The sequence below is a fragment of the Abrus precatorius genome, unplaced genomic scaffold (assembly GCF_003935025.1).
Source record: "Abrus precatorius isolate BTA unplaced genomic scaffold, Abrus_2018 Scaffold4, whole genome shotgun sequence".
NCBI classification, from domain to species: domain Eukaryota; kingdom Viridiplantae; phylum Streptophyta; class Magnoliopsida; order Fabales; family Fabaceae; genus Abrus; species Abrus precatorius.
This window is the reverse complement of record NW_020874384.1, coordinates 8,750,629-8,778,127: the sequence shown is the minus strand read 5'-3', so window position 1 is coordinate 8,778,127 and position 27,499 is coordinate 8,750,629. Positions and strand designations below refer to the sequence as shown.

Below are 27,499 nucleotides of genomic sequence, written 5' to 3'. Positions count from 1 at the left end.
ATTTATAAAGTTTTTATTGAAGTTTATATTAGGAAACCATTGAAATTTATAATGAGTGTGGATTAATAATAATTTATATTTGTTAATTAATACCTTAAGAACTTTGGTTAGAATTTTTTTGGCTCACTGTTAGCCAAACCACTTGGGCACTCCCATACTTGCAAAAAATGAGTATTGTAAAAATGCATGCCACTCAGTTAAAGAAAGATAATGGAGAGTTGAATGAGCATAGAAAATCTCCTCCAAATCACTAATATGACTATCAAAATCATGAGCATTAACATGTAGGTTCTAGATCCAAGTAGTAGAAAGTAATATGAAACATACTTCTCATAATTGATTCATTTAGTAATTAAATCATTTAATCTTTTTTAATTTTTCTTTTTCTTTTCTAATTTTAGTTTTAGTTAAACCCTCTCACACATTCACTAATACATGAAGGGTGGGTGCACTTTTAATATTTAGACATACATGATTTTCACACACTTATGTGTCATTCTGTAGTTAACGCGAGAACTGGACATATAGTTTTATTCTTGTTTAAACGAATTTACCCTCACTTAGGCGATTATGATTCTCCTTCATTTTCAAACTCTCCTCTCTCGTATACTCTCAGTTTCCCAATCCTTCCCCCTCATATCAGTTTGCAACATAGATGTTTAGTTTTCGCATTAATTACACTATATTCATATATGTGCCATTCCTTTCGTTTTGTCTAAATTAAATATGAAGTGTGTCAAATTTTTGTTTGTATTTTTTTTACATGAAGTATGCATTTTCTTTTTTAGTATGAAATTAATAGCACTGACGTTAACATTAATGAAAAAATGACGTTGTAATTTTAATAGCTATAAAAAATAAAAAGCAATAATGATTTTGAATTAGAAATAAAAAAAAATACTTTTAATAATTTTTTACGAAAAAGAAGAAATTTTTTTTAAAAATTATTTATTTATTTATCTATTAATCATATTTATACTTTACAAAAAAAATTGACTCAATTTGAGTAAATTTTTTTTAAAAATAATTGTAAGAAAAAAATTATTTCTAATAAATATCTTATTTATTTATTTGATACTATTTTTTATGTTGCGACAGGTTTTCTAAAAGTCTACTTAAATTAGATTATACATAACTTTTTAACATAAAATTAAATTAATTTTATATTTTATTTGACTAAATAAATAAGTAAAACATATAAAATATATTAAATTTTTTTTATATTTTTAAAATATGATAATTGATATGTATGCATTTGATAAAATTTTAAATTTCTCCATCCAAGAAAACAAATATTTTGAATTTTGGCTGTCTCATGCACTTTTTTTAATTTCTTCAACTAATAAACATTTTTTCCCAAGCTCATTTTCGCTTAAACTAAATACAACCTAAATATACAAACGCCGTCGTTTCTTAGTGTGGCACAGTTCGGGTGATGCCACTAGCCTATGCCTACTTCATTCGTATACTTGATGACAGTATATAAAGAACCATCACACATTTCCATTTACACTTCGTTTGTTCCGCTCACATCGCTCCCTCCCTTCTTCCAAACGCAATCTTTGTCTGCCTGGCCTCTCCAATCCTTGCATCTTCAAGGTACTTTTCATATCCTTTGCTTCTTGTTTTTGCTCTCATCTATCACATATCGCGATCTCCTAACCCTTTTGTATGTATTTATTTTTTGGTTTCCGAAGCAGGTTTTAGCTCGGTCAGGGTTTTGGCTTTCGAATCGAATCCGGAACCGTTAGGAATAATTCAGGTGCTGAATCGTTGCCGAATGCTTCTAGGTTTTATTTATTTATTTAATTAATGTTGTCAAGAGCTGAATTCTCATGACTTTGCCGCATTGCACCCGAATCTGTTTTTATATCTTGCATGCATTCATAATGGTTCGATAGATTCAACACTCACACACGCTTATTAGATTAGTTTCCGTGTTTTTGTTGACATGCGATGTTTTGTGCCGACCTTTGGTTCATTTCCGAATTTCCTTTTTTTTTTTTTTTTTACATGTTTATCCAAATGTCAAACTTGTGTTTTTCTTCCTTTGTGAAGCCTAACTACCTAATAAGCACTGACTTTAAATAAAACAGTAGCCGTGTTGTGTCATAACCGTGCTGGATAGGTATCAGGACACCGCATTGCCCTTTTAGTACTTTTAGATGTTGTGTGTGTGTGTGTGTGTGTGTTTGTGAGTGTAATTTTTACTTGGTTTATAAATTTTATATTTGTATTGATCAAAATAATAATTGGATAAATTTTAGCATTCTTTTATCTCCACAATGACTTGTGCTCATTTTTAAAACATGATTTCTCTATTGTGATTTAAAATGTTTATTATACGTTTATTTTATTTTATTAATTTTGCATGGTATATTACTGTGATGTATCCTATGATTTTCAAAATTTGTCGTATTCCTGTGTCCATGTCGTATCGTATTTATGTCCCATATCGAATGCCCGCTTCCTGTAATAACGCTCATTTTAATGTGTGCAAACCTATTTCCAGCCCCATTTCCATCTTTCCGTTGTTGTTTGAATTATGGGAGAGTGAGCTGGAAGAAATAATTTTATAATAGACTGTGTAATTGGTTGAATTAATTGTGTCTAGGTTTTATGCTCGGCTCTGAGCCGAAGCCGCGCATTTATAGGTCAGCATGGGATTTGATAATGAGTGCATAGTTAACATTCAATCTCTTGCTGGAGAGTACTTTTGTCCTGTCTGTCGCCTGCTCGTATTTCCAAATGAAGCTTTGCAGTCGCAATGTACCCACTTGTACTGTAAGCCGTGTTTGACATATGTTGTGAGCACTACAAGGGCTTGCCCATATGATGGTTACTTGGTCACTGAGGCAGATTCCAAGGTTCTTTTCCTACTTATTCCCAAATGCTCCTAGGTCATACATTTTTTCCTATTTATATATGAATTTTAATTTGTCTGCCCTAATTGCAGCCTCTGATTGAGTCGAATAAGGCACTTGCCGAAACTATTGGAAAAATACCAGTTCATTGCCTTTATCATAGGAGCGGATGCACATGGCAAGGAACTCTGTCTGAGTGTACATCTCATTGTTCTGGCTGCGCTTATGGCAATTCTCCTGTTGTTTGCAACAGGTGTGGGATCCAAATAGTGCATCGCCAAGTGCAAGAACATGCACAAAATTGCCCTGTACGTCCCATATATAATATATTAGTTCCTTCCATCTGTTTCTGGCAGGCATTTTCTCATGTTAGTTGATTGGCAGGGTGTGCAAGGCCAGGTACAACAAGTGGCCATTACCCAGGATCCTTCAGCCACTAGTGCTGTTGCTTCTACAGATCAGACCCAGGCTGCTGCTCCTGTTGGAACAACTGCTTCACAAGCTCTTCCTTCTCAAACTGCTGTCACAACTACTGCACCTGCACATGCTTCAAATCAGCTTACCAATCCAGCTTCTCAATCCCAAGCCGTAGTTCAAACAGTTGTGCAGCCAACAGCCGAGCAATGGTATCAGCAACAACAATATCAACAATACTACCAGCAATACCCTGGACAAGATCCATACCAACAACAGTATCAAAATTACTACCCCTATCAACAATCTGCTGTTCCACAATACCAGCAGGCCTATGGTCAGCCGCAACATCAGTCTCAATCACAGCCCCAGGCTCAACTTCAACCTCAGCCCCTGGCCCAACTTCAACCTCAGCCCCAGCCACAGGCCCAAAACCAATCTCAGCCTCAACAACCACAACCTCAGGTACATGGACTGTCTCAACCACTTTCACATGTTCAGGCTCCTGTAGCCCCACCATCTCAGAATCAGGTTCAAGTTCACCAACAACCGCAGCAATTTCAACCTTTTGTTCAGCCACATGGTCAGACGAGTCATCCACCAGTCCCCAGTCAATCCCTACCTCAGCCTCAGCCTCAGCCTTATCCTTACCCCCAAGTTCAGCCTCATTCTGTCCAACCTCAACCCCAACAACATATGCAAATGCCTCCTTATCAGCAGCCTCTTCCTCAGATGCAACATTCACAGCCTCAAATTCAACAACCTGTTCAGAAGTATCCTGTTCCTCAATCTCAAGTTCATCCGCAACTGCATCCTCACCAGCCTCCCATGCATCCTCACCAGCCTGTTGCTCCTAATGTCCAACCTCAAGTGCAAAATGCAACGTCACATGCAGTTACAGGTCATCAGTCTTATCCCCAACCTCTTCCTCACCATAATACGCAACCAGGTGTCCCTCAACATGCTATGCACATGCATCCTCAAGCTGGGCCCCAACCCCAGGGCCAGCATCCTGTCCAAACACAGAGTCAGTTTCCTCCCCAAATTCCAATGATGCGTCCTAATCAATCTCATGCTATGTTTCCTAATCAGCAACAGCCAGCTTTGGTGCCTTCACCTGTTCGGGGCCAAACTACCCCTCCTATGCAACATCAGCCAGTATATACTCATAATCAACAACCTGGCCAAATCAACCAACGTCCTTTTTTGCAACCCATTCAACAAATACCTCCACAGCCCTTTTCACAACACCAAGCACCTATGCCATCTCATTTACGACCCCAGGGTTCAGCTAATTCATTTCCCAAGCATGCTTATCCGCAGTCACAGGGTAATACTGCACTATCAAATAGCAGTCATCTCAGTCAATCTCAAAATGCTGTGGGAAGGCCTTTACTTCCTAATCATGCAGGACACATACAGCCATATGCACAATCTGCTAATACAATTCCAGTTAGACATGGGCAAAATGGTGCTGGCTTCCTGCCTGAAAATCAGAATTTGTTGATTGGGGCCAACAATCAAGTACAGTTGCCTTCTGAACTGCAGTCTAGACCATCAGAACCAATTGAAAGACACAACGTGAATGAGCAGAAAACTGACTCTTCCTCTGGGAAACATAGTAAGAACTTTAAAGATTTGGACACAGTGTCTGGATCAGCAAGTGAATTGAAATCTGATAAAGTTGAAACAGATTTTAAACCAATTGAGGTTGGGAATAAGCAACATAGTGAAGATCCACACTCTGTGAAGACTTTACTCCCAAGTGCCAATGCATTAGAAAATGGTGATTCAGTAAATAAGAATCATGGTATAGGAGAGGCTACTGAAAGCAATTGGAAGCCTTCAAGTGGTAATAAGTCAGGTGGTGTGGTGACTGGGGTTCAAAATGGTAATGATGAACACTCTGTCCGAGGCAATGAATTTCAAGATGGACCTCTACCAAAGACAGAAGCAAAAGTCCCTGAGTCCGAAATTGATAAATTGCATAAAGATGATACATGTACTCCAAGACCTCATCCTGGTGCTGGCACTCCAACACCATCTGTCTCTCAAAGCAATGAGGGTTTTGCACAGCTGTCTCATCATGCCACTTATACTGATCAGACTAAGCATCAACAACCAATGATTAATTTTGGGCCTGCTTCTGTCCAGAAGAGACAATTGCCACATTCAGCAGTTCCAAATCAGCCCCTCTCTGAAGGGAACTCTTCAACCCTTGTTAGGAATCATGGACCTGCCCATGCTTTTCATTCGGGACAACCCTTAACAGAGAATTTTCAGCCAACCATGTTTAAGCAGCTGCAAGATTCTGACATCCAGTTCAATACACCAGGGCGAAGCTTTCAACCTCAGTCACATGGACCCTCAGGGCCATATAACCAAGTCCATGAGCCTCCTTTCCATTCTGGAGCATCCAATTTGTCTCATATAGGAGGGCCTCAATTTGGTGCTCCACTTCCTGGAGATATGCATGGTAGAGTGACAGCCAACTTACCACCTCATGCTCCTGAAGGTTTTGGTTTGCAGGATGAAAGGTTCAAACCTTTCCATGCTCCAAATCAACAAAACATTGATCGAAGAGAGTTTGAGGATGATCTTAAGAAATTCCCTAGACTGCCTTTGGATGCTGAGCCAGTTTCTAAATTTGGAAATTATTCATTAGGTCCACATGAAGCTGGAAAGAGACCCGTTGGTTATCATGATGATGTCATTAAGAAATCAGGTCCTACTCTCCATCCTGGTTATCTTGGACCAGATCCTGGATATGGGAGACATCATATGGATGGTATGGCTCCAAGAAGTCCTGTTAATGAATATTCTGAAATGTCTTCCCGGAGATTGGGCCCCCACTCTGGTGGTCTTGTTGGTAAGTCAGGAATAGATGATTTTGATGGCAGAGTTGCACGTCGTTTTGGTGAGTTTCGTGATAGCCGGTTTCCTCATTTGCCTAGCCATTTGCATAGAGATGAATTTGATGGTTTTGGTAGCTTTCGAATGGGTGAACATCCAAGGAGTGGTGATTTCATTGGTCATGGCGAATTTGGTGGCCATTTTCGTAGGGGTGAACATTTGGGTCCACATAATTTTTCTAGACATTTGCAGCTTGGGGAGGCTGTTGGTTTTGGTGCCCATCCAGGTCATATGAGAGCAGTTGAACTTGGCAGTTCTCGGACTTATGAATCTTTCAGCAAAGGCAACAGGCCAGGTCATCCACAACTTGGTGAGCCTGGGTTCAGGAGCAGCTTTTCGCTCTCAGGATTTCCCAATGATGCTGGGTTTTTAACAGTTAAGTTTTGATTACCCTAATATTCATCTTTGTACTTGCTATTCTTATCATATGGGCAGTAGTTGAAAAATTTTTGAAGTTGAGTTGGTGGAATGTGGAAGTTTTGGGGGGAATATAGTGTTTTTTCCCCCTTGTAAATTGACTACAATATCCAAGTAATATTTGATTTTAAATATTTCTTTTGTGTATGTTACTTTTGTGTTTTTTCAGGGAGATATCAGGTCATTTGATAATTTGAGGAGAAGGAAAGCATCTAGCATGGGATGGTGCCGGATATGTAAACTTGACTGTGGTACAGTTGAAGGTTTGGACTTGCATTCTCAAACAAGAGAGCACCAGAAGATGGCCATGGATATAGTTAAAACAATCAAACAAAATGCAAAGAAACAGAAATTGTAGGTTTTTATTTTGCTGTTGTTAATGCTTTTTCATATATCTTGAAAAAAATTTAATTTTCATTTTGAAGATAAACCCTCTATTATTTCACAATGCACATTTCTTTTATTTTATAGAATAGCTAGTGAACAACACTCAGTTGATGAGGGAAACAAGACATGGAATACTGGTTTTGAGGGTCGTGGGAGTAAGCATTGACTGGTTGCAGTTTGCTGTAATCTGGTATGCTCTAATGCAATTCATCAAAAGATGTTACCGTGGTATTATTGCATTTTGCAATGCTTACCATTTGATGTCCTTTTCCTATTTTCAAAGTCATTTATGTTACTCATGTCATTTCAGGTTGCTGCCTTCATGTTAGTGGAGATGTTTTTTGGAAGTGAAGTACTGTGGCAGTTAAGTTTAATGGCTTTTGAATTTGAAATCCATAATTCATAACTGGAGTAGTTGTCTCAACCTTGGTGCTTTGCTGGCAGTTTCTATCGTTTCATTTTGCATATGTTGTTTACATGCTATTGATGATAAGTACAATTTCTATGGATAACAATCTTTTCACCATAGTTATCGATCCTGGACAGTGGCAGATAGTGGCTGACCCTAAAAACAAATTATTGTGGGATAGTGTATAGTGGGATGACTGCTATTTTGGAACTTTTTATACAGACATATAATCTAGATTATATCCATAATTACATATATAATGCTAAAATGCAAAATTCATGAAATAATCATAATTACAAATAGCTGTGTGTTTGGCTCCCTTGTAGATGTAATCGTAGCTGATTTTTTTGGGGGAGGATTAGGTTTTTTTCCTTTAGTTCTGACCAATTCTCATTCCCCTGCCAATTGCTGCTACAGCAGTATAGTGTGCTATCAGTAGCCCTGGTTTTGACTTTAGAAGCCGCCTATTGATGACATATATAGATGGTAATTCAATATTGTAGTCCAGGTTGTCTATGTCCTTTTCCTGCTTGTTGTTTCTCGATAAACACTGGAATTTCTGATTTTTCGGCCTTTTGTCTATAGCGTATCTTAATATATTTTAGGAATGAGATCTCCCCGTTTAGTATCTTGCATATTTTCCTAAAAGCCCAATGTTTCATTGTTTTGTTCATACTGTCTCTATAAAGAGGGGACAAAAATGTCATTACAAATTAACCACAAAGCCATACCTCTTACCCACTATATACTTTAGGAGTTTTCTTTTAATTATTTAATATATTATTATTTAAGAGTCAGTATACATTCAATTTCTAGATTTAGAAACATAGAAAAACTTTTTGTCTGCAAAATTGTATTTCCTTTAAACCACATCCCAAGTGCTGTAAGTAATTACTTTTTGGGTTCAATGATGTCAAGGGTGCACTTAAGGTGCTATAAGCCAAGCTGACAGAAGGGTGCTTGCCTGAATGTTTCAGGAAATGCCCTTTTCATTGGAGTTCCCTTTGCTGCGCTGGCAAACTTCTAAGGTATTGTGTTTCTGTTGATCCAGATTCCATATATTAGGGAACAGCCTGAATCTTGGCTTAAGCACTTGAAATGTGCAGGAGTTTATCTGTTTGGTGATTCCAATTATTCTTAGTATGGAAAAAAAAATTGGATTGCAACTGACCTGGTCAGTTTTGTTTGTGGCACAAGTTGAAGATTGCGTAGGCTTCCTTATTTTTGCATTAAAAAAAATGATGTAGACTTGCTGAAATTACCTTTCTAAATTACTCCGGTGAGATCAGCATTAGTTACGACCATTTCTTGCCTATTTTACTAAGTTGAAGATTGCTTAGGCTTCCTTATTTTTTCATTTTAAAAAATATATAAAAATGATGTAGACTTGCTGAAATTATTCCGGTGAAATCAGCATTAGTTACTCCATTCCTTACCTATTTTCCTATGTTTGAATCTTATTGACGTCCTTAGCCATAGCTCTTGATTAAATTATTTAGTTTACAAAGAAAAAGGCTAATGTGTTCATTGCGTAAATTAATGTTGAGAAGGGAAGACACGGTTTATTATTGAATAAATGAATCAAGAAATAAGCCGCTAATAAAATAGATTGTGCATCATTAACAGAAAAGACTTAGAAAACTATAATGATACGTTCATTGCTCCGCTGTAAATTTTTGGGCTGCCACTTCTGATTTCCAAACTGAAACTAGTGATAACCTTGTATAACACTTCATCTTGAATGATTACTATTTTATTTTATTTTGATTTTTATGTAATTAAATCAAATTGTATTCTTTTAATTGTTTATGCTAATTCCCTTTCTCCCCAAATCTGGAGCGGTTTTTTGGCTCCTTGCCTGAAAGCAATTTGGGGTTCACTAGCTTTCACCTTTCACTACCGTGATTGGGTTCTGGGTTTCTAATAAGGGACGATTATGCTGTGGCATATCATCATTCATCTTTTGTTCCTTAATTTCAACAGAGTTGTAAAATTTTTGGCGACATATTTTAGTACTTCAGTTCAATCTATAAGGAATGTTTGGAGAATTGCTTAGACCTATATTTTCATCATTATCCAGGCAATTCCTAGGATTCATGTGTAGTTGGAGAGGTAATGTTGTTGATCCAATAGATTGGAGTTTCATTGTTTTCAGTCAGTAGAGAAAATGACCAAAGCTAATTGTTTGATAATTTATTCAAACTTGGCCATATTTTCTATGAAGCAAAATTTCACTTTCATTGATGGACGAATTAGAAATGACCTTATGACCTTAGTTTTGACATTATTTCTCGCACAACTAATTCATCAAAACCAATAAAAATAGTTACGTATATTAAATATTAATGTTATTCTTTAGATGTCCATCATTTTAAATTACTAAGCTAATAGCTTGCATGGGAAATAGGTGGGTGCTTAGTTAACATAACTTTATAATAAATTAAGGGTGTAAAAAAATTTATCAATTGATATACTTGAAAGGAAGAGAAGAATCATGTTCGTTTAAAATTTAAAACTTATTAAATGTTGTAGCTTCAAAGTCCATTTCCATTGTTGATGTTGTGAGAGAGTATAGGATTAAATAAGTGTATGGTAACTTTTTCTGACAGAAGGAAAGGATGTATTCATTTTGGTAGTGTATATCTAAGAATATTCCACTATGGTACACTAGCTTTGATTAAGTAACCTGTAATCTGTATTTAGATTCAGATAGTGTGTAGTGGTGATAGTGGCAGTAATTTAAAATTCCTTACTTCTAATTTAGAGGTTGTTGGGTTTTTTCTTTTTTTTTTTTGTTTGTATCATTTCCTAGAATCGCTTCTTCCTAGTTAAAGATTATTCCGTCTATCACAATGTTGGGGGCGCTCATTGAAGCGGTGAGATAGACTTCTTGATTGGCGATTTTGGGCTTCAATCTCTACCCTGTCGTTGTGTTTTTATCAGGTTCGTGATTTTCAATCTGCCCCTTAGGCTGACTGTTTTAAGTTATTTATTGAATGGATAATATTTCTTGTTGATTTTTTTCCTTCTGTGGTAGAATGTGCCATAGTAATTTTATTTTTCACGATGATACAAATTTTATGATCTAGTAGGATAGGTAACTTCGGGCCGTTGTGCACTCATTTTGAGAGGGTGAGCCTTGGCGGAATAGTGGCCTGGTGGTCACATCAGGTGATTTTGAGCTCAATTTAGGAACAACAATACTTGCAATCCAAACCGAGATAAATGAGAGTTAAGTTAGCTTGTAATCGGAATAAAACATTTCGATTGGGGATTAAATACTTTGGAAAGAAATAATTGATGGTAATTAACAAATAAATTCAAGTTCTTAGGAGCACTTGGAAAGTTATGATTTTAAAAGATATAAAACGACAGAGGTTTTAATTTGGACTTTAAAAATTCGGAGAAAAACTTCTGCACGTTTTATAAATAGAAATACATTATGTTATTGGAACGCTGCCCATTAGAGTGGGATTAGAAAAGTGGGGGAGAGAAATCATGTTTCTTACGTCTTCGTAGTAGAGCATTTGTTGAGCTGCATAATGGTGGTCTCACCGTCTCAACAGGTGTAGTTGGCCGCTAGGAAAAAAAAAGATGCAGTTTTGGGCGTCAAGGTCGGTGAGCCAAGGTTTTTTCTTTGGGAGGCTGAGGATCAAATATTTCTTTTGGCAAAAAATATAGCTGTTGGGCAATATCTATATATTAATCAAAATAAATTCATAATCATCATGATTGATTACTAAAACGTACTAGTGTATGTACTTATATAATTACTAAAACGTACTAGTGTATGTACTTGTATAATGAAAAGACAGTATAACACAATTGCCTTTATTTTGTTCTCTTGCTTTTGTTGTGAAAGTAATGTATTATCATCTGGGCAGTAAAATCCCCAGCCATTTGCCTTTATTGTAAGCATTTACATTGCATAATATAATTAATAGCCATATTTGCAGAGTAGCAGGAATGTAATGATGGTTATGATAAAATTACGGCAAACAACTACCAAAAATTTTAAGTTGTGATTATGTGTATGAAATGAAAGTTCTCAGCCTGACGATCTTAGGACTTAGAACAATGTGAAAATAAAAAATCAATATCACAAATAAAGTATAAGATTTATAAATTATAATAATGTAAAATGATGAATAAACTTGGAAGCAAAAAATAAAATAAAATAAAATAAACGGAATTAAAAAAACCCTAGATATAGGAATCAGCAGAAGAGACTGTGCAGTCATGAGTTGCATAATCAGCAAGAGCCATAAATATAATGCTTCGTCTTTTCTTATCTTTATTTAAATGTAATAGCATGGAACTTCACAAATGTAATTACTAGCTGTGTTTGGTTTGAGATTAAGAAAATTTTAAAATTTTTAAGAGGGCAAGGCATTTTGCAGTTAAACACCCCCCCCCCCCCCACCACCACATCAACTCATACAAATTTCTCAATTTTTATCATTTCAAAGTATTTTATTTCTTCCCTTTCAATTTTAGTTTAAATATGGTGCTTCAACCATATTTAAAAGAAATAAAATATATAATTTGTTTCTTGGTGATGGTCGTTCAGAAGCCATGGAAAGAAGAAATGATTTCTAGGGGAGAAATTTAAAATGCGGCTCATGTAGGGTTGATAGATAAAAAGACAGCTTTACACAAGTTTCTTTGTTTTCTTTGCAATTTTAGATAAAATTGAACAGTATTACTTTTATATGATAGTTTTCTTTTAGGTCACTTTTAGATGATAATGAGTAGGGGTGAAATTGAACTAGGATGGGCTAGGTTTTACAAAGTTTGGATCAGGCTTGCTCCCAAATCAAAGACTCGAGTCTAGCGTATTTACCTTATATAAGCTTGATTTAGCGCTTATCTTGGCCTTTTTAACATCCTAATATGATTATAAGCTTATTTAAAAGCCTATTTTACATTGACAAAATAAAAAAATAAAAAAAAATCCTATTTTATAATAACTTATTAAATAAGATTACAAAATATTTTGAAATGGGGTTATACTTAGACTAACAACTATATAACTTTATTATTATAATCAAATTTTAATTTATACTATTTATATTTATTTGAAAAGGCTAGTCTATTCGGTGCTAAAAACATTTTGAATGGCCTTTTTTCTTTCAATATTTTTGAATGGCCTGAAGCCTGACTTTTTTTAATTTAGTTTTTTTTTTTAATAAAAGTCGTGGCCTAACTTATGTAGCATTAACCTCTATTGTAGGAGCTCCAAAATACTTATCGGAGGTCAAGTTGGGTTTTCTTTTTTTTGTCTTTATTTTTTCTATTTTGCACCGCTAAGTATTTTTTTAAAGAAATATATATTTGGAATTATGTCCTTTTTTCCAGTTTATGGAAATCCATGATGCACGACTAGTTTGCCAAGAATATCTGGCCGGGGGATTAAACAAGAGTATTGTCTAGTTGATCGTGTTATTTTCTTTGTTGGTGACGAGTTTATGATGGATGCCATGGTTGCCGAATGAGATTTTCATTTCCATTTTAGTCTGGCTAGTTAGCATTCCAGTGAGGAGTGGAAGGGAAAAAGTGTAGGCAACAATTTACTAAACATACCTCCGTTAAATATAGCAAGGGTTGCAGTTTTTCATATTTAATGTATCATATGCACTCTAAAGTAGGCTTGGTCCTAAAGAAAGAAAAGAAAGAAACAATCAAGACAGAGTCAATCAGGTTATGGAGACTATAACAGTCGCACCATTCAGAAGCCCAGAAAAAGCAGCACCCATTTCTTGATCCCAAAGACGTGGTTGTAGCTCCAGTTAGACATCATTCTCTTTGGTGGTTCCATCAATATTATTCTTACTTAAAGTTGCTACGCCAATTTTCTAAATTGATATATTGTACTGGTTCTTTATGGGAGAGAATAAGGGCAGTTTAGTCTTAGGAAATTTATTTATTTATTATTTTCAAATTTATTTTACAAAAATGTCACATTATTTGTATTCTGTATTCTATTTTTGAAATTTAATGATATTATCAAGTCATTTGTGTAAATGTTAGAGTAAAATTATAATTAAAATTGTCGGTGTCAAACATCAATCTTAAACAACTTTACTCTTATCAAGAGAGAGTTTGCACGCATGAGCGATTATAGTTTATGTTTTATTGCCCAAGCCATGTGGATTAAATCAAAGGTAATCTGTTTAGATTCTTTTAATTTGTTTTTTCTTATTGAAGTTCCTTAATGAAATGGGGGAAAATAAGCGAAATCATGGTTCTTATTCTTTTTTGATATTAAAATTCATTCCTTTACTAATTTTACGGATGGATTCTTAGGTTATTTGGATAATCTTTTATATAAGTTTTTATAAGAAAAAAATAGTATAAAGTTAGAAATAATTTATATCACCAAGTTTTAGAGAAGTTAAATGTATTGCTTTAAAAAAAGAGAGAAATATGTTATTTTTAACTTAAATAGAAATCTTATTTATATTTTATACAAAATTTTTATTCTGTAAAATTTTTTTTAGAAGTTAATTCGAAAGAGTATACATACTTTTTGTCTTGTTTCTTAATCAAACTTTGGTAGAAGGTGATTATTTAAGGTTATCAAATTATTGAGCTGAATTTTAATTTTAATTGAGAAATTGAACAAAAACACTTAATAAGTTATATTGTTCATTTGTTTCTTTATTTCATTTTATTATAAATCAAATATGTTTAACTGGATTTATGGGTGAAACTTATTAAATGTTTCAATTTTGGATGTGCTGAAATGTTTACCAATGGTGTTGGCTCAGAATTTCCTTTTGATTACATATCGCCGATTCCACAATTTTAATAGTCGTGCCAGACTTTGAATGTGGCGCAGGCTATGCTTTTTTTTTTTAGAATTTTAATAATAATTTCTTTTATAATTCAATCATTTAAATTTTATTAAACATAACAATTTTTATTGATATTGTTTAGCATTATCTATTTTTAATTTTTATTTCATATCTTTTAATACTTATAATATTTTAGATTACAAAAACTGGGCTTTTTTTATTTAAATAATATTTTTTAAAAAAATTTAAATTATAATTTTTTTAAAATAATTTTTCTATCTGGAGTAATTTTAGTCACGTATTAAGAATTTTGTCATGATTATTAGCCAAATTTTTATTTTTAAATTTTAAAAAATAAATTTCACTCCTAAAAATGTGATTCATAATTTTTTTATTTTTAAAATAAGTTTTGCCACAAAAAATATGAAAAATTTATAAAATTTGTATACCTGTCAAACTATTATAAATTTTATAATTATAAAAATATTTATTTAAAAACAAAAAAAAATAAATTCGCCAGATGAATAGCGAAACTATTTGTAAAAGAAATTCCCCATTGCAGAGCGCTTTTACCAAAGGCACCAAAGAAAAAAATATTCACTGGACATTTTATTGGACACATGCAAGGTGATTAGCTAATCATCGGATAATCTAGCAAGAACTTCGCAAGAGACTACCAGATGAAACTTCTAGCTTAAGGGGTCCAAGGGAGTAGCAAATGGAGCTTCAACAAATGGAATCAATACAGTGACAAATCCGATGAATGAGATAACTTTCTTTCATCTTCCAATCTCTACTTTCTTTCACTTGGAAGGCAGATCAAGGTTTTTAAAAAAAATTATGAATTTTGTATTTTTCGTAGTGAAATTTATTTTTTAAAATTTTAGAATAAAAATTTTGCCAATAATCATGACAAAATTCATGATACTTGACTAAAATTACTCAGATAGAGAAATATTTTTTTAAAAAAATTTTAATTTAAATTTTTTTTTAAAAAATATTATTTTAATAAAAAAGCTCAAAAATTGATAAATTAAAATAATCTTAAGTTATTTTTTAAGCAATATGTTAAATCTAAATATTAATATATCATCACAATTTTTTATAAATAATAATAAATATTTATTTTAACAATAATATAAACATTATTTTAAATATTTTTTTATGTATTGCAAAAGTTATGCTATATAATTATAAAACAACAATGAACATTTTTTTATGTAACAGTTATACTATAGTGTTTTTTATTGCATGATTACATCAAAAACAAAATTTTTATGTAAATAAAAATAAGCATCTATACTTTAAAATTATTATAATATGAGATTTCTGTTAATTGTAATAAAAGTAGTTGTTTTGGTTGTTAACATAATTTTTTCATACATTACAATAAATTTTTTGTATGAATAATATTAAAAATGTTGAGGTGGTATTTTTAGATGCATGTAAACATGTTACATCAACGACCATTTTGAGTTAGGATGTTAATTCATTAATAAATAATAAAAATAATCATTTTTAAAAACTATGAGAAAAAATAATTTAAGAAATATTTGAAAGACTAAAATTAAGTTTAATTATATTTATAAAAACGACAAATATAACTTTATCAATTTGATTATTCTTAATAAAAGTAAGTAAAACTTCTATAGATAGTAAAATTATTTTTTTGAATTTTTTTTGGAGTTGCATTATCAATGACAAAAACTTAAAATCTTGTTCAAGTCAAAGATAATTGTTAACCTCAATTTATAAAGTTAGGTTTAAGTATCGAAAAGTAGTAACTTTTTTTTTTATTAAAATAACTTAAAATTATAAAAATATAATAAATATTTTTGTATTTTAATATAATCTTATTATTATTAACTTTTTAAACTCAACTTAAGTTTAATATTTTATTAAGTGATAACATCCCACTGCTAGAATCTATGCGCTAGTGATTATATATGAACACTTTTTCTACATTTTTTTTAGTGATAATGGTTATTATTTTATATATTTTGAGATTGAAGTTACATGTGTATTAACAGTCTAATACAAGTTGATTGAATTGGGTTTAAAACAAATAATATTGAAAAATAATTATGTTTAAGTAATTAATTTTAATATATTTATAAATATTTTATAAATTATTTTTATATAGTATATTGTAAAATTATGCGTTGTCATATATTAATGTTGTCGTTTTATTTTAAAAAATATATACAATTGACATAATTGTGTATAAACAAGTCCATTAATAAGATGTTAACTCAAAATAAGATAAAAAAAAATTATTTTTACAGATATTAAACTAGTACTTCATTAAAGAGTTATTAAATTTTTACTTGCTTAAATAGTAAGAAAATATTATATAATCTTAAATATAAATATTTTTTTCAATACATATATAAATGAGTTTTTTTTTCCTCATTACTAATAAAAATTAAAAAACTAAACTTAAGTTTGTCTCAAATGATACTAAACATTATAAATACTAGTATGTTTATTTGTTAAAGGCAATTTAAAAATCACACATTTTTTTTAGAAATATAACGTGGTATTAGACATATTTAAAGAATTTAATTCCTAGCTTCCTATAATTTTGTTAATCAACCTTTATCAAATGCTATGTACCTTAGAATGAGAAATATGTAAAGAGTTGTGATAAAAATAAAAATATGATTATTAGGTATTGATTTGAGTTATTTTTAGTAATTTGGTAGGAGATGTTTCAGGAGCAATTTGTGTAAATCTTGTTGTATATATTGATACTGTATTATTAATTACAAAACAAAAAAAAAAAACAGAAAGAGTTATCTTGAAATTCATAGTAGTATTACAGTTAAGTCAATGCAGGCAATTAACTCAGACGAGTATATGAGTCATATTAGAGAGAGTTGACAGTGTAGTACCCATGATCAATGTGAGAGTATACCGTAGAGAAAACAATGATACTAGATAAGCTCAAGCAGAGAGTTAGTACAAAGAGCAATGTGACACCCATGATCAATATGATAGTGCCGTAAAGGAAACAATAATATTAGATGAGCCCTAGCAGAGAGCTGAAGGTAACACACATGGTGTAGATCATAAATACTTGTGATGGAGAAAACTTTATCTCATGTGAAGGGAGCTAATATGAATAGATAAGTTTATACTTGAGGGAGAGTGTTGGAGTCAAGTGTGAATTAGTCTCATATAAAATGAGATATAAGCAAGTTAGAAATCTATAAGAGGATAGACCTATATATCCATTGCTTTAAGATTTTGAGGTTACATTGTGGTGTCTTAGCCCTTACAAAGATCCTTACTTAAAAACTCCTTCTACCTAAAAATTCATTAAGTTGTTATTAAAACTTCAACCAAACAAACTATATTTTATTTCTTTATATTTTGCTAATCAAACATTTTTAGTTTTTTTTAAGTAGTGGAATGACAAAGAAAACCTATCAATGTTAATGGATTTCTTTATATTGTCATTCTACAAGCAAACCTTTAGATATTGGTCTCTCTTCTGTGGTAACAATGAGCACTTATAAAAATATTTCAATGCTCAAACTAAGCATAGTATTCAATATATAATGCATGCTCAATATGATTATAAGAGTTTTAGTATAATACTATATTGTCACCAGTCACTTGAGATATGTTAACCATGGTGGAGCTTTGATTGGAAGACTCTTTAATGATTAATTGTACAATGTTTTAGAATTTAACATGATTAGTGTGAGTTAAGACAATTTTTTAAATTTGGGTTGATTCAACTCGTCTTCTTTTATTAATAATCAAACCTTAAACTGACTAGTATTTAGAACACTTTACTAACGATTCTTGAGAATAATGTTAAATTGAGTAATACAAGCAAAATGTTAAAGTGATATAAATGATAATGTTAAATTGAGCAAGTAGTCATAGAATAAGAATTGGTTGTATATATGATAAAAATAAAATTATAAATATACTTATAAAGAAAAAAATAGAAGAAAATTGTTTAAGGCAGTTTGGTCGCATATATAAAATACCATTAAATGCATTACTGAAAATGTGGATGTTTTAAATCTTAATCTAATAAAGAAGGTATAAAAGAAAACTTAAAAAAACTTGAGAGTAAATTCATGAAAAAATCTATTAAAAAATAATATTTTTGAAGATTTAATTTTAAATTCAATTTGGTTGCGTAATCTATGTACTTAATCTCTCTTAATTGTTGTAAATTATTTAATCATTACTTAATCTTTTTGAATTCACGTTAAGGTCCTTTTTTTTTCAAATGTTAGATACCATAAGGTATCTCTGAGCTTAAATGTTTTGAAATTAATCCCTACTCATAGTTTATTGTTATTACTGGTCAGAGAGAATTTTATAGGCGATGGAATAAAATACAGGACCTCTTCAATAAATCAACCATGCACATCTTAATCATATTCAACTACTCAATTCAATTCTATCAAAATTTATTTTATTCAATTTTATTACATTAAAATATTTGCAAATCACCAAAATCTTCTTTGAATAAAAAAAATATTAATAACATATTATTTAACAAATTATTTCTAACACTCTTTATTATTATTTAAAATTTATTAAAAATTATAAAAATCACGCAAACTTTACTTTTTTCTCACTCTTAATTTATTATTTTTTCTTAATTTTGTAATTTTCAATATATTTTAGTCAATAACAATAATTATATTAAAAATAGTATGTTGGAAAGCGTACGGATAACAATCCTCGTAAATGAAACTGATCTGTATGATTTTCATAAACTTAATTTTTTTTAATACGTACATGTATTGTATTATATTTAATATTTTCATCCTAAAAACAATCTTTATTAATTGAATAAACATATATTTTAACCGTCGTAAAAAATCTAATGTCCGTACAATTATAAGAATGCTTATTAATAATATTACTACACGAAGGAGTCGCAAAATTTTTGCAAGAATAGAATGTCTTGTAAATGTATAAAAAAATTTAAAGATACAAAATCATATCCACATATGATTAAGGGAAAAAATTGTAATTAAATATATTTTTTGAGAATATTTTAGCGTTGATAACGGTGACGGTAATAATAATTCTTAGAATAGCATTAACCGAAATATAAAAATCTAGAAATTTTGTTTGGGTTATTTTTGAATGGATAAGTGGGGTGGGCCTGGCCTAACAGAAGAGGAGCGTGTGGGTCCAATGGTGGATGGGCCTGGCCTAACAGAGAAGGAGGGTGTGGATCCCATAGTGGAGGCCCTAGGCCTGGTCGGCGCATGGCATTGATTTTCTCTCTCCTTCTATTTCCTCCTTCCTCATCTGAGCGAGCGACGCCTAGTTACAGCACTCCCACCCCTCAATCCTACCCTTTTATTTTTCTTTTATTTTTTGTTTTAAAATTTCAATTCCCCCTTTTTTATTTATAAAAAAAAGGAGAAGTAATTTTAGAGGGGGAGCGATCCCCCAAACACGAAAAATTGAAATCTAAATCTACAACAACAAAACACAAAATGGCATTTCACGTAGCTTGTCCAATTACATGGTAATGCTATGCTATCTTTCTCTACCGCTCCCTCTCTTTATTTCCCCTCTTCTTCTTCTCAATTACAATATCATTACCACTCTCTCTTTATATATCGCTTCACTCTCTTCCTTTCTTTCCTTTCTGTTTTGTTGTTCGCAGTCGCCGAATCTGCTTCTGCGCGTTAGGGTTTCCTCGCGCTCTCCATGCTCCCGACCCTACCAATGCCTTCCTCCACCAAGTTGCCGCTGTTCGCGACTTCCTCGCCGACACTCGCAGCGACGACGCAACCATTCAGGTTCCCGTTCCCAAGGTCCTGCCGCCGCCCCCGCCGCCGCCCGATGGTGCTCCTCTTGGTGTTGACGCGCTCGATGAGTCCGCCTCCATGAAGGCTAGGCGCGTTGCGCTCCAGCGCAAGGGCGCCGCCGCCAGGATTGCCGCTGAGGAGTACGCTCGCCGATTTGAATCCGGCGATGTGGTGGTGAGGCTTGTTTTCTCGTTTGAGTTTTGGCTCCAGTTTTTGGCGTTTTGTGTGCGATGGAATTGTTATTCGATTGGTTCGTGTGTTTTCGCCTCGCGTTCCTCGCTAGTTCCATGTTGTATCATCTTAATGTTTAGTTTAGTTCACTGCTGCGGGAAGTATGTTAAGTGATTGATGCGGTAAAATTTAGATGTTGATTGCGTGGTATGAGAGATGTGCTGGAGTAACTGTAGAGATTGTTATTGGCTTGGCATGGAAATAATATTGAGCTTTGATTATTGTTGTTGTTTTGTGTATGTAGTGCTAGGTGTTGATGGACATGAAAGTAATTTGGGTTGCGTGGACTTATTTTTTTAATGATGTGTCTTTTTAAATACATGTGATGGTGCTGGCTTGTGTAAACAGGATACGCCAGGAAATCTTGCTGGAGAGGAACAAGGTCAATCCAATGTCAAAGTCTTTTGTCGAATGTGCAATCGTGGTGAAAATGAAGGATCTGAGAAAGCTAAGAAGATGCTATCTTGTAAAAGTTGTGGTAAGAAATACCATAGGAACTGCTTGAGAAGTTGGGCTCAACATAGAGGTAAGAAGGTATATTTGCTTATAGATGCTAGTGTGGTGTACGAGCTATATATTCTCACTTTATGGGTCTTTTTTGCAGATTTATTTCATTGGAGTTCGTGGACCTGTCGTGCTTGCCGAATTTGTGAGGTAATGAGGATGTGTGATGCCAATGGGGTTGTACTTTTTCATGTATTGTTTGTGGAATTGTGAAAGGCTCTTTTCTGTCTAAATCCTTGCATGGATTCACAATTGGTCAATTGTCACATTCTCAATCTAGCTCTTCTATCTATTTTGCCAAAGTATCTTCATATTCCCTTCACTAGAGTGAAATGTGTGTTTTAAATACTGGGAATGTTTCATTCTATTTGCTTGATTACGTGGTTTACAAGTCCCTTGGTTCTGAAAATGTTACTTGATTTGAAACAAAATATTTGTTATTATTATTAATATTTTTGGTTGGTATCAGATGGGTTGCATGTTTAGTTGGATGAAGTATGACATTCATTTTACTGGTACAGAATGAGAAATTGTTTATTTTCCTTTTTCAAACTACAAGTCATATTTTATACCAGCTATGATCATATTCTTTGGGATACCTGCCTCATTTAGTTTCCTACGTATATTTGTATCTAGAAATTGAGTTGATTTAGGATTACGTCATTATGTGGCAATGTGATTAGGGTGTGTTTTTCCACACTGAGCTATGAACTTAGTAATAATCTGCTGCGTGTGTGATCCGACAATCAGTTGGCTTTAGTGGTTTGTGCGGGTTTACTTATCCAACTATACACTGTACCCGCTAAATATATCTGAAAGTCAGCTTATTTCATGTGAAGTGTTTATCCTAGCTACTTCTAATCCAATGTTTTTTTCCTTGAAGTTCCATTGACATTGACATAAGTTACTGGCTGACTGCCATTTTTCATTTTGGGTATACACAGTTTTTGGATGATAAATTGAATGTCTCTGTAGAATAGTTGCTAATACCAACTAATGTTTCATTAAAGTCCTGGTAGTCTTATATGCTTTATTTGCTTCATCCAGGCTTGCAGAAGAACTGGGGATCCAAGTAAGTTCATGTTTTGCAAAAGGTGCGATGGTGCTTACCACTGTTATTGTCTGCAACCTCCTCATAAGGTAAAGTCTGAATCACTTGCTACTGTGCTTAATATTGGTTTGATCCATACCATTTCGTTTATGATTATACATTGTGCAGAATGTTAGTACTGGGCCCTATTTGTGCCCAAAACACACAAGGTGTCACAGTTGCGGATCCAATGTCCCGGGAAATGGACTAAGTGTGAGGTATAAATCCTGAATAATTTAGCCTTTTTGCTTTGTTGTATGGTGTTGGTATCCTTAACATTGTTTCCATGATTATTATGAGATAGCCCTTGTATATGGTGTTGATGTGCATGGGGGTAATATGAAAGCTAAGTTAGTTTCATAGTCAAAGCCTATCGTCCTGGTAGAAAGAGGATAATTCTTTTGTTGGATTTCTTTTCAATTATTACCTTCAGTTATTTAAATTGTCATGAAATTTCCTGTTCAGAGTTTTGGAAATGATGAAATATTATGATTGCTGTTTTTTCCCCCAGTTTAACAAGTAACAAGTAGATCTTTATTTTTATTTGATTACTTATATGCACTTTATGGTCCACGTCTTTGTAGATGTGACTGAATTTTCCTCTTTTAATGTTTGACATGTGTAATTTGAATATACTACTTAAATTTATGTTAAGCTTTCTTTTGTTTTCATTTTTACATGGCAATTCGCAGTTAATTCCTACCTTACATTGCAGATGCTGCATATTGTATTTGAGGGATGGACTTACCATTTTCTTTTGTAATAAAAATTTTTATAGGTGGTTTTTGGGATACACCTGCTGTGATGCATGTGGAAGATTGTTTGTGAAAGGGAACTACTGTCCTGTTTGTTTGAAGGTTGGCATCTCTTCCTAATCCTGTTTTCGTAAATGGCTTGTGAAACCGAACCTTCCTGTCATTGGTGCATGTACTTAAAACAATCTTGAAGGGAATTCTTTGATATTTTGGAAGGAACTTATCTGCAGCATTCTTATGTCATTTATGATCTTTTGAACCGTGAACCAAATTGAAAGACATGAAGCATGTGTATGTATGTTGGTTTTTTAAATATTGTCTAGAAGTGTGACGTAGGTTTGTATTAGGTCCCTATCCTTCCGGCCTGTCTCTCAAATATTATACTGTACTTTTATGCATACCATAATATCTTAAGTTAATTTCATTTTGGCTTCTCTTTCTTATTTTTGTCTGTGCCCCCTGAATACTGCAGTTTTAAGTTAAAAAAAAATGTGGGGCAGAAAAGAATTTTGATAGTTCACTGTATGCTGTTGACATTTTTTGTAGGTTTACAGAGATTCAGAGTCAACACCAATGGTTTGTTGTGATACTTGCCAACGCTGGGTACATTGCCAGTGTGATGATATTAGGTTAGTTTGCCTCTGGTATTTGTGATGATGGACTAGTTTTAATCTTTCATTGTATTGTATGGACTGTTTTCATCTTTTATGCCTGGTGGATTAGTATTTGGCTTTTAATCATGCAGCTGTATATGTGTAATGGAAGGTATTGTAAATTTTAATTATTGTGCTGTGTACAAGTTAATTTGAAATTAGTGCTTTAATACAGTAACTTGCACTCTATCTCCTTGTGAGGTGCAGATGGATGTTAAGTTTTTGCATATTAATTTCATTGAATATTTTATTGTTTCTACTTTTTTTTTTTATAATTTCTTTGCTTGAAGCTTGTTGATTGTCTTGACCTAGTCTTTATAAATCATGAGACTGCTTCTTTTGGCCATGACCTTAGTGGACTCTTATTTTGGAATAAATGTTTTGCAGTGATGAAAAATATCTCCAATTTCAAGTTGATGGGAATTTGCAGTATAAATGTCCCACGTGTCGTGGGGAATGTTATCAGGTATGCCGTATGCCTTAAAAATATAGCTACCTTTTGTCCTGTGGAAAAAAAACTCCTGAAATGAGTAAATCTTTATTTTGTTCACTACATCCACTTTATATGTATCTGTATGGTCCAGGTCAAGAATCTTGAGGATGCTGTTCAAGAGCTTTGGAGGAGAAGGAATATTGCTGACAGAGATTTGATTGTTAGCTTGAGGGCTGCAGCTGGTTTACCAACTCAAGAAGAAATATTTTCTATTTCGCCATATTCAGATGATGAGGATAGTGGGCCTTTGAAATTAAAGAGCGAATCTGCACGTTCCTTTAAGTTTTCTCTAAAAAATTTGGGCAATAACTCACCAAAGAAGATGAAAGATTATGGAAAGAAATCTTCAAGCAAAAAGACTGCTAAGAAAAAGGACTCTCAGTCATTTATGACTAGTAAAATTGACACACACCATAGTTTTGAAGGACATAGTGATATTAAATCTTTGCATAGCTTGGATGATGACAAGAATGATGATATACAATCCCAGAGAAATGAAGGTCCAGATGTTTACTCATCACCTGCTACTGGAAGCCTGAGTCAAACTGAAGCATCTTGCCCTATCAATCAGCCAGGGATTTTGAAACACAAGTTTGTTGATGAGGTGATGGTCAGTGATGAAGAGAGGAAACCTAGAGTTGTTCGAATTAAAAGCAACAGGGCACATATTCTGGACAGTGAAGAGGAGAGTGGAAAACACAGTGATAAGACTCAGAATGTGAAAGGGAAGAAATTGGTTATAAATTTGGGGGCACGGAAAATTAATGTGGCTACTTCCCCACGGTCTGACACTTCAAGCTGTCAAAAAGATCAAGATCTGGTGACTGTTAATGGTATACATCTTTATTTCCTTTTTTTTCCCTTGTCACTAAATATTTGCTTGAGAAGTGGTGGTTCTGGGATTTAGTTCTGTGAAGTGGGATATGGCTGATTTTTCTGTCAATATCACTTCCTTCTCTCCATTAAATTGGTGACATGTTTTAAACATCATTAGGGAGAAGACATGCGATTAGGCTGTCAAATAATTACTACTGTGCAATAGCAATTGCAGTAAATGTATTATTTGTATATGGTTTGTGTGCGTATGCATGTGTTCTTGAATGGTTGCTCTCTTCTCCTTTCAATGTCTGACTTTTCCAGTTCAAATTTTCTTCAGGAAATGACGATATAAGCCAATGGAGGAAGGGGGACAAGTTTGCATTTGATAGGCATGATGGCACAGCAAGGCATATTGATGGTAAAGGTAATTTCCTTCCCCCCCCCCTCTCCTTCCCCTGAATCTGTAAAAGTTTGGCTGTTGCTTTCCGTTATATATCCAGCATTAACATTTAAAGATACATCTGACGTTTTTATAAATTTTCTCTGGAAAATTTACCTTGGTTTATGTGATTTTCAGGAAACAAAGTTGATTCCGGCCAATCAAAAATTTTCAAGGTGTCAGGAAGAGAAGGAAATTTGATTAAGCTTGGAAAAGTTAAGCCAGATGTTTCTGAAATTAACCTGACCTCTGGTAGAGGCAATATGTCTGATGGGCAGGGAAAACGTAGTACTGATGGAATGATTGATCAAGTTGGAATAGAGGCCACATCAAGAGGTGAAAGGACGTATTTTAGGAAGCAATCAGCTGGCAGTTCTGATGCACGTGATGAGACAGATGACAATAATAATCGTACCCCTTCACATTCTTTGCCAAAAGATTCTAAACCTTTACTAAGATTTAAATTCAAGAAACCCAGCATTGAAAGTCAAAATTCTCCGCAACAGGAGGAGGAGAAAACAACAATTAAGGGCCAGAGGTCGAAAAGGAAGAGACCTTCACCTTTTAAGGAGAAGGCATCATTTAACGAGTCTGAAGATGTAAGTCAATCACATCAAGACAGTGTAATGGATGAGATCATGGATGCAAATTGGATATTAATGAAATTGGGCAATGATGCCATTGGAAAGAGAGTTGAAGTTCATCAGACATCCGACAATTCTTGGTTAGTGCATTCTATAGCTTTTTGTTAGTTAAGTTAAAGTGATGGGAAAAAATTGAATATTATATAATACCATGCAAGAGAGGATGAATGCCTATTATTCATGTGCTGTGGTAGGTTTTTCTTTACTTCATGTTCTTTTTTAACCATTTTTCGAAGTTGAAAACTTAAGAAATATTTATTGTGAAAATGAACCGTATATATTAGGAATGATTTGATCAATACTTATTTTTTTTGTAAAGCATCGTGTTCCAAAATCATTCTAGACTTTGTAATGGATTACAGTTTATACTTTTTTTTACCTTATCATTTTTGTCCAGGCGCAGGGGAGTGGTTACTGACGTAGTTGAAGGCACTTCAAAGTTGCATGTTACCTTAGATGATGGAAAGGTGAAGATGTTGGAACTCAGGAAACAGGGAGTCCGTTTTGTTCCGCAAAAACAGAAGAGATCAAAGACATGAACTAAAGCTTATCCACCCTTGGTGATCATTTTATGTGGTGACTTTAATTCGTTGACTTTGAAGATTGTTTCATCTTTGAGGCCTCCTCTTACTGAATTTATATTCGTAGCCGCTCACAAGTGCTGCTGATTTTTGGCTGAAGCGTTCTCGATTGGAGCAATTTCAGTTTTCTTGAAAAAATTAACCGTTTATCCTACCTCAGCCCTTTTTCTGGGCTGCAGGTACTTGATCGCAAATTAGATTTTTCTTGCTTTTCGACATGTATGATTTCACAAATTAGATTCTACCTGTGATGTATAGGTCACCATTTCTGTAGAATAGTAAGGGCCCAAGGTTTTAGATGTATGATTAATGCTGCTAGTAGTTTTGTCAATTCCAGGCTTCATGAATTGAGATATTGTCTTGAAAATTGAAATTATTGTCTTTGTTAAAGATTAGTTCACTTCTATCTTCTCTCACCCTCTATACTTGCATTTGCATCGACCAAGCTTTCCTTTCAACACATTAATAGGTGCTTGGCTATCGCGGTCCCAAGGTACCGGAACAAATCACGAACATCCATCAATAAATCGTTAATTAAGCTTAGGTGAAGGTCCCGACCAAAAAAGCCAGCAGCGAAGATGACCCTGCGGCTTTACAATGGTTTTGTTACATCTTGTGTACGTAGGAATGCGGTAATGGTTCTTTATTATTATTATTATTATTATTTTTGTTAGTGTCGAATCTCGTATACTTTTGTGGCATTGGGAAAACGGATTAACTCGTTTTACTTGTCACTCACCTGCAAAAACCATTTTTTGAGTTGACTCATTAAAAATGGGTAAAATTTGTCTATTCACCCTGTTTTTTGAGTGGGTAGACTCAATAAATAATTTTAAAAAATCATGTTACTATTCTATAAAGTCAATAATTCAACCAACGCACAAGAGATTATAAACTAAATTTATAATAGCAAGTTCACAAATTAACCTTATAAATTTGGAGTTCACAAATCAATAATTCTATGTTACATACATGGCTTATTTGCGGGAAGGAAGTGGGAACCAACGAGATTACGGAAACCAAGACACAGCGATAACAGTGAGATGACTGAAGAGCTCGTAAGTTATGTTTGCCATCGGAACGTGCATGTGGGCTTGCGGTTGTTGGAAATTGATCGAGGTTGTTGCAATCATTGTGTGGGGGAAAAGGAGAGAGTGAGTTTGCAATTTGCATGTGAGAAAATAATAGTAATAATAATATATTATTATTATTATTATTATTATTATTATTATTTTGATTCTAATCGGGCTTGCTCATTTTTGAGCGGGTCGGGCTGGTTTGACACTTG

At 33.5% G+C, this 27,499-nt stretch overlaps 2 protein-coding genes across 5 annotated transcripts; both read left to right on the top strand.

Moving 5' to 3' along the window:
• Nucleotides 1–1,509: 1,509 nt before the first annotated feature.
• Nucleotides 1,510–7,699, top strand: LOC113864562 (AT-rich interactive domain-containing protein 1A-like). Of its 3 annotated transcripts, XM_027498417.1 has the most exons (8): nucleotides 1,510–1,599; nucleotides 1,701–1,762; nucleotides 2,615–2,867; nucleotides 2,957–3,172; nucleotides 3,249–6,566; nucleotides 6,778–6,962; nucleotides 7,080–7,185; nucleotides 7,306–7,699. In XM_027498417.1, exons 3-7 carry the CDS (start codon nucleotides 2,661–2,663, stop codon nucleotides 7,159–7,161), a joined length of 4,008 nt encoding a protein of 1,335 aa, XP_027354218.1. In that variant the 5' UTR covers nucleotides 1,510–1,599; nucleotides 1,701–1,762; nucleotides 2,615–2,660; the 3' UTR covers nucleotides 7,162–7,185; nucleotides 7,306–7,699. The 3 variants fall into 3 exon arrangements, 2 of the variants coding, with proteins under 2 accessions (XP_027354218.1, XP_027354219.1); XM_027498418.1 differs by lacking the exon at nucleotides 1,510–1,599 and having other exon boundaries at nucleotides 1,717–1,762; nucleotides 2,655–2,867; nucleotides 7,306–7,685; XR_003504878.1 differs by lacking the exon at nucleotides 1,510–1,599 and having other exon boundaries at nucleotides 1,733–1,762; nucleotides 3,249–6,962; nucleotides 7,085–7,185; nucleotides 7,306–7,643.
• An 11,731-nt stretch (nucleotides 7,700–19,430) lies between these two features.
• On the top strand, nucleotides 19,431–26,615 carry LOC113864700. 2 transcript variants are annotated; one of them, XM_027498725.1, is made up of 13 exons: nucleotides 19,431–19,716; nucleotides 19,858–20,176; nucleotides 20,582–20,759; nucleotides 20,838–20,887; nucleotides 21,785–21,877; nucleotides 21,957–22,045; nucleotides 22,606–22,684; nucleotides 23,129–23,211; nucleotides 23,623–23,701; nucleotides 23,820–24,561; nucleotides 24,885–24,971; nucleotides 25,179–25,710; nucleotides 26,028–26,615. In XM_027498725.1, the coding sequence occupies exons 1-13, from the start codon at nucleotides 19,685–19,687 to the stop codon at nucleotides 26,167–26,169; spliced, it is 2,505 nt and encodes an 834-aa protein (XP_027354526.1). In that variant the 5' UTR covers nucleotides 19,431–19,684; the 3' UTR covers nucleotides 26,170–26,615. The 2 variants fall into 2 exon arrangements, with proteins under 2 accessions (XP_027354526.1, XP_027354525.1); XM_027498724.1 differs by having other exon boundaries at nucleotides 25,125–25,710.
• The last annotated feature ends 884 nt before the right edge of the window (nucleotides 26,616–27,499 follow it).

What these genes read in the sequence shown, in the direction of transcription:
- LOC113864562 (XM_027498417.1), top strand. Translation starts at nt 2,661, where the DNA reads ATGGGATTTGATAATGAGTGCATAGTTAACATTCAATCTCTTGCTGGA. An exon ending in AACATGCACAAAATTGCCCT is followed by an intron (nt 3,173 to 3,248) that starts GTACGTCCCATA and finishes GTTGATTGGCAG; the next exon opens with GGTGTGCAAGGCCAGGTACA. An exon ending in AATGCAAAGAAACAGAAATT is followed by an intron (nt 6,963 to 7,079) that starts GTAGGTTTTTAT and finishes TTTATTTTATAG; the next exon opens with AATAGCTAGTGAACAACACT.
- LOC113864700 (XM_027498724.1), top strand. Translation starts at nt 19,685, where the DNA reads ATGGCATTTCACGTAGCTTGTCCAATTACATG. An exon ending in GTAGCTTGTCCAATTACATG is followed by an intron (nt 19,717 to 19,857) that starts GTAATGCTATGC and finishes TGTTGTTCGCAG; the next exon opens with TCGCCGAATCTGCTTCTGCG. An exon ending in GGAAATGGACTAAGTGTGAG is followed by an intron (nt 22,046 to 22,605) that starts GTATAAATCCTG and finishes AAATTTTTATAG; the next exon opens with GTGGTTTTTGGGATACACCT.